Source organism: Triticum dicoccoides, chromosome 1A (assembly GCF_002162155.2).
Source record: "Triticum dicoccoides isolate Atlit2015 ecotype Zavitan chromosome 1A, WEW_v2.0, whole genome shotgun sequence".
NCBI lineage: Eukaryota > Viridiplantae > Streptophyta > Magnoliopsida > Poales > Poaceae > Triticum > Triticum dicoccoides.
The window spans coordinates 743081-748832 of NC_041380.1; the positions used below are offsets into that span (position 1 = coordinate 743081).

Below are 5752 nucleotides of genomic sequence, written 5' to 3' on the forward strand. Positions count from 1 at the left end.
AATACCAAACCTATTTATAGCATATAACATTTGATTACAACAAAATATTGCCACATACCAAACATGGTGTACTAGTAACACTGCTTGCTTTTCATCTCTTCTAGCTCGCTGCTAACAGAGAATGTCATGACCGTCACAACGCAACAAGCACACAACACAGATTGGCAGTACAGTACAAATAAAGGGAGCATTTTTTGTAGAAACAAAAATATAACGTCTTTGATAGAGATGCATAACAGTCTAACGCACACACAACATGCATAGACTCTGCACCAATTTCTTGAGTTTCCCGTTGTTGCAATATCATCCATGGCACCACTTTTATTCAGCCGCTATTTTCTTTCAACAGTAGCACAATCTTTAGTGCCAAATTAATTCATTTCCACTATTGCAAATCCATCGTCAAATCCAATCACCAGGCTGCATAAGAATGTGATGTTCTAGTTACTATCTATTCAATTATGAGCATTACCTAGTTTTCTAGAAAAAAGGTTATAGAAAAAGAAGATGGACTGGGATAAAAGTTACAAGAGTAAAAGGGATTTTGGTTATTACCTTTTTATGGCCTTAATGAAAGCAAAACCACCACGAACCCTATCGAGCTTAAAGTCCATCGTTCTCTCATACCTGCAAATTTGTGAAGCCCACTGTTATTTTATATTTTGGTTTATGTAGGGTATATAATTGGAAGGCTGACAGCAACCTCAAAGTTGAGGTCTGTTTTCATGGCGATGCCAGCCAGGGATGTAAGAGTCATTGGTAGCTTTTGTGGGAGGCTAAAGTGGCTAGAGCTACCGGCCATTCTATCATTACAAAATCAGAAGCGTTACCCATAGGTGTTGTAGTTGCGCAAAGAAATAGCATATTCATCTGAAGATGTTATTAGAACAGGATGCCCTTGCATGCCATCGATCACACCAACATTGACCCCAGACATATGTCGGAGTCCCTCGAGTTCTTGGATACATTTCTTTGTCCGCAAATCCCAAATCTAGTACCCAAAAAAATGAAGAGTGTGTACATCAATATAGTCTATGTAACTAAATATAATTGTACAATAATAAAAATGACATACCTGTGCAACCCCATTGTCGGATCCGGTAACCACATATTGTCGATCACCACCATGGGAAAAATAATCAACACATATCAGCCCACCATCACAGTCCAATGTAGCAATAGGAACGGGAGAAGAACAACACCAGATCTGGTAAATTTAGGTGCTATTGCACTATTAATAAAGATAGAAACAGAAAATTCCGTGGATACAAACAGAGAAATGAGCCTTTTTTTGTTCTTTTGTACCTTTGTTGTGCCATCTTTTGAAGCACTTGCGGAAGTGTTTCCTTCCAGCGGGTTAAACTTGATTTGACCAGTCAGTCTTCCAGTTCCATAGCTTGATTAAGCTGTCGTTGGATGCTGATAGCACAAGCGGGCGACTCGGGTGAATGGCCAGTGATTCGACCCAGCCCGTGTGAGCTTTGAACTGCATGATTTCATCCATCATCGCAGATGAGAGCACATGGATGTAACCGTATCCATCGCCGGTCACGAACCATTCCTCCCGCGCGATGAATTTAGCAGAAAGCATCCAATGATCCCAAGCACATGGTGCTGGCTCCTTTACAGGTCTTAGCGACATCACTCTCTCCTGCAAACAAGTTAGGATCGCCTCTTATAGATAGATAGATTCCTATAGTCAAACTCACTCTTCAAAAACAACAACATGCATATATTTTTTCTGACTATGATGGCATGTGCTCTGAATCGACCTGTGTCTCATAGTTCCAAATGGATACATGCCCACTTCCATGAGCTGCCAAAATCCTGTCGTGATACAAGAGGATAGTTACAAGTAGAAAAATAATTATTATTTTTTTGCGAGAGGAAAATTAATTAATACCGGCAAGCTTTCATGAACTTTTACTTGTGTTTTCCACTTACCACTACGTGTAAATTTAATTTGATATACATCACAACCCTGAAAGTACCCTCTGTGACCAAAGTCATGACATGCAATGACTTTATGATTTATAAGTTGGTGGAAGTGATTTATAATTCGTATGCTGTGATCCTTCCAATGAATACTGCTGGAAGCATAAACTCACCAAGGCTTCGTTGGACGCACATACATCGATAGTATTTCCGACAAAGTGCCATCCCTGCAGTACATGACCTAAACAAATAGTTTTCTTAATACAGTCCAGTGAAAATAATTAAGAAATACGTACACGTACGTAGGAGAATAAAAGTCCTTACTTTCATTCCTGGTTTGATTGGCTGTCAGGTAATGAATAGCACCAACAGGCCGTTGACAAGAGAAGAAAATAACAAAGAAATATCACATAACTAAATATGCATCATCTGAAGCTAAGATTGGTTAATTTGCACAGAAGAACAATATGGCTAACATCAGATGCCATCATCTCGACTGCTGGCTCACAAACAGCCTTCAGTGTTAGCTTATGCACCGGACAGCCGCTCAGATCCTCTTTGGACCCCGTAGAGAAGTAGTCATCCATACCCCACCCACACGTGTATCTATATCCTACCCAGCTCTCTAGGATAACATCAAGAGTGACCATGTTTGCAGGTGGTTGCTGGTGCTTTTCCATCGTTACAATGTATATGCAACTGGTGTTTGGCGGCATGCTTCCATGGAGCCGTGACAGTCCATTCAAGAAACTCTTGGGGTTTTTTGGGACACACCTAAAGTCGACATACTCATCCGAGTTGTTCGTTAGATTAAGTTGGCAGGGGATCAACTTGTTCGGTTCAAAGGGGAATCGGAGCTGGAGGGGATGGACACCTAACAACTCTCTTCCTCTCTTTTCAGATGCATCCAGCAAGCAGGAGCCCATCTACATAATATATCCCAACATGATGCACCAGCTATATGTTTAAATTATGCTTTTAATTTTATTTGACGGGGAAAATGAAATAGATGAAATGCATAGTAAAATGTTGTGTCATAAAGGACCACACCTGATCCATTGATTTTCCTGGTGATTGGGTCATTTTGTGAATCGCAGTCTCCGTCTGAATTAACTTATCAACGATTTCTCCAATGCTCGGCCTTTTGCATTGATCAGCCTCTACACAACTTAAAGCTATTTCTATGCAGCTCCTTACTTGCTCAGAATATACCTCCAATGCATATGTTGATGTAGCATGGAGCTTATCCCTCCAATTTCCATGTACCTGCAAATTTACACAATAGAAATTACCATTGTATAAAAGAATTATTATTTGTGAAGGATGTATAATTGATCTCAAGAAAGGGATCATTTTCTATTACAAGCTCAACGAATTGCTGGGTGGACATCTCGGCACGTTTTGAGTAGCTCGTCGGTCCTGCAAGTATCTTTATGATGATAGCCCCCAAGCTGAATATGTCGAATTTATTTGAGATTACATTCTCATCTATGTATTCTGGTGGCACGTACCCACTGCATGACATAACATATATGATATTACCGACACCGTGCATTTAATGAGAACATAGTTACTAGGTTACGTGAAATTTAAATTCACAAACGAGCAATTAGTCTTACATTGTTCCCATAGAACATTTCATGATTTGTGTCTGCTCATCTCCAGATAGCCTTGACAATCCGTAATCCGCGAGCGTCGGCACAAACTTCTCATCCAGCAACACATTGGATGGCTTTAGATCCAAATGATAAATAGGAGATTCCAAGTCCTCGTGAAGGTATTTCAAACCCTTGCAAATCCCCTTAATTATTGCGTAGCATGTCTGCCAAGTATCTCCTTTGTATTTATCTGTAGCAGTTAAATAAAAAAAAGGAGAATTCCTAATCAACAGTTAGAGCATAATCAATTTTTCCTTTTGAAAAGTTAGCAAGATTAAGCTACTTTGTACGTTTTCAGAAAAAAGCCACAAACATTGGTGCGATTAACCCAGCACCAGCCAAGGGATTACTGTACATTTGTGTGAAAAACATATATAAAGATGATTCATGCATGGAAAATAAGAAACATAACTACTCTCTCCGTCCGGAATTACTTGCCGTGGAAATGAATAGAACGGATCCCTCCATCCAGAATTACTTGTCGCGGAAATACATCTAGATACATCCATTTCTAGACATTACCTGACAAGTAATTGGGGATGGAGGGAGTATATGTTAAAAGTAATAGAGCACAATCATACCAGAAATAAGATACTTGTCAAGGTCTCCGTTGTGCATATACTCGGAACAGAGCGCTCTCTGTGTCTTTTCACTCAAAAATTTTCTCATGTCGTACTCCATGTGTTTTTGCTGAGTTTCATAGCAGTACCCAAGCATCTTCACGATGTTCTGGTGTCGGAGCCTCTGAAGGTTGCTGAACACCTTCTGAAACTGCTCATGACCACCATCAACATGTGTTGGCGTGTCGTCGTGGAACATCTTGACAGCAATCTTCTTCCCATATTCATGTACACCCTATAAGTTCAACATTTCACATGGTTCAATAGTTTGGTGTGTTTAATGAATAAGCGATATTCAGTATTTTTTTCCTCAGGGAGAAAAAAAACGATGGAGTTTCTACTGGGTGTATAGATAGGTGTAAACCTTGCTTACTTTCTAGAAATAAAGAAAGAAAAAGGCAAAATGCTACCTTTAGCTAAAAAAAGCCCAAAAGTAATCCTTAACTGCTTCATCTAGGATAAAATTAGTAAAAGTTGTCATGAGGTAGTAGCAGCTAGCTAGATTCGGTACAAGACCATACGTACATATATACATATGCAGCCATATGTGTAACGAATCAGTGGATCCTACGTACGTACCATGTAAACTTTGCCGTAGGCACCGGTACCGAGGGTGCGTTCATCGGAGAAGCCATCGGTGAGCTCTTTTAGAGAGGACATGTCGTCGCCATCCATGGACCCAGCAGGTTGGTCGTAGTCGGAGAATGGATCGGCGGTGTCATGGTGATCCATGCTGCTCATTGTCCTGGTTGAGAAGAAGAAGATGTTTCTTTTTGAAAGAGAAGAAGAAGATGTTGATTGTGTATTGTGTGTAATTATTATGAGAGAAAAAAAGGAAATAATTAAGGGTGCTGACCTGGGGAAGACAGTCCTCCTGCAGCTCAGTGGAAGGCAGAACGACATCTTGCTCGTGTTGGCTTTCGTGCTCTCCAGGGACGAATGTAAATGAAAACGGATGAAGATTGTTCATGCTGGGCCTTGTTCTTCATTTATACTCCACTACTACTAGTACTCCAGCAGCAAGTGCAATGCATCTGGATCGATCGCAAGCGATAATGCTGCTGCTGGGCGTTGGCGGTGTGAGTAAATGCATGCAGCGTTGCCTCCGTGTCTTCACCGACGTCAGTGCCTGGGCAACGCTGATCGCTATCCGTTAGGTTAGGGCATATCCAATAGATTGTATGTTAGTTTTGTTGATAAAATGTCCATGTCATCAACTGACAAGCTGTCATACAACTACTTCAATAGATTATATTTAAGCTATCCAATAGATGATAAGAAAATAAATATGATTGCTCTCTATTTCATCTTGGAGCTTGTGCAAAGGTTGTTGGTTATTCTACATACAATTTTGCTCTCTCGATATTTATTACATGCCACATCATCATTATGTTGTAGGTGACAAATTTACCAACATCTATCTTACAGCTATTGAAGATGCCCTTAGGACCAAAATGGAACCAGCATGGACGCATTGCATTGCTTGTACAGCGGAGCGGCCGATCGATGCACGGTTTGCTGAAGCAAACATTCATTCAT

At 40.4% G+C, this 5752-nt stretch overlaps 1 protein-coding gene and 2 long non-coding RNA genes across 3 annotated transcripts; all 3 read right to left on the reverse strand.

Moving 5' to 3' along the window:
- LOC119294434 lies at positions 1–1457 on the reverse strand. Its single transcript, XR_005145645.1, has 5 exons — positions 1306–1457; positions 1076–1207; positions 831–991; positions 556–627; positions 1–420 (listed from the first exon to the last, which is right to left on the reverse strand). It is a non-coding gene; the product is annotated as an uncharacterized LOC119294434 (long non-coding RNA).
- A 105-nt stretch (positions 1458–1562) lies between these two features.
- Positions 1563–3178, reverse strand: LOC119300742. Its single transcript, XR_005147980.1, has 3 exons — positions 2109–3178; positions 1773–1827; positions 1563–1651 (listed from the first exon to the last, which is right to left on the reverse strand). It is a non-coding gene; the product is annotated as an uncharacterized LOC119300742 (long non-coding RNA).
- Positions 3179–4148: 970 nt separating this feature from the next.
- On the reverse strand, positions 4149–5153 carry LOC119295525 (probable L-type lectin-domain containing receptor kinase II.1). The gene is made up of 3 exons (XM_037573956.1): positions 5070–5153; positions 4793–4958; positions 4149–4448 (listed from the first exon to the last, which is right to left on the reverse strand). The coding sequence occupies exons 1-3, from the start codon at positions 5114–5116 to the stop codon at positions 4149–4151; spliced, it is 513 nt and encodes a 170-aa protein (XP_037429853.1). The 5' UTR covers positions 5117–5153.
- Positions 5154–5752: the final 599 nt, after the last annotated feature.

Coding starts and splice junctions, on each gene's coding strand:
- LOC119295525 (XM_037573956.1), bottom strand. CDS start 5,116: ATGTCGTTCTGCCTTCCACTGAGCTGCAGGAGGACTGTCTTCCCCAG. Junction 4,959..5,069: donor AGGAGGACTGTCTTCCCCAG/GTCAGCACCCTT, acceptor CTTCTCAACCAG/GACAATGAGCAGCATGGATC. Junction 4,449..4,792: donor CCTACGGCAAAGTTTACATG/GTACGTACGTAG, acceptor TTGAACTTATAG/GGTGTACATGAATATGGGAA.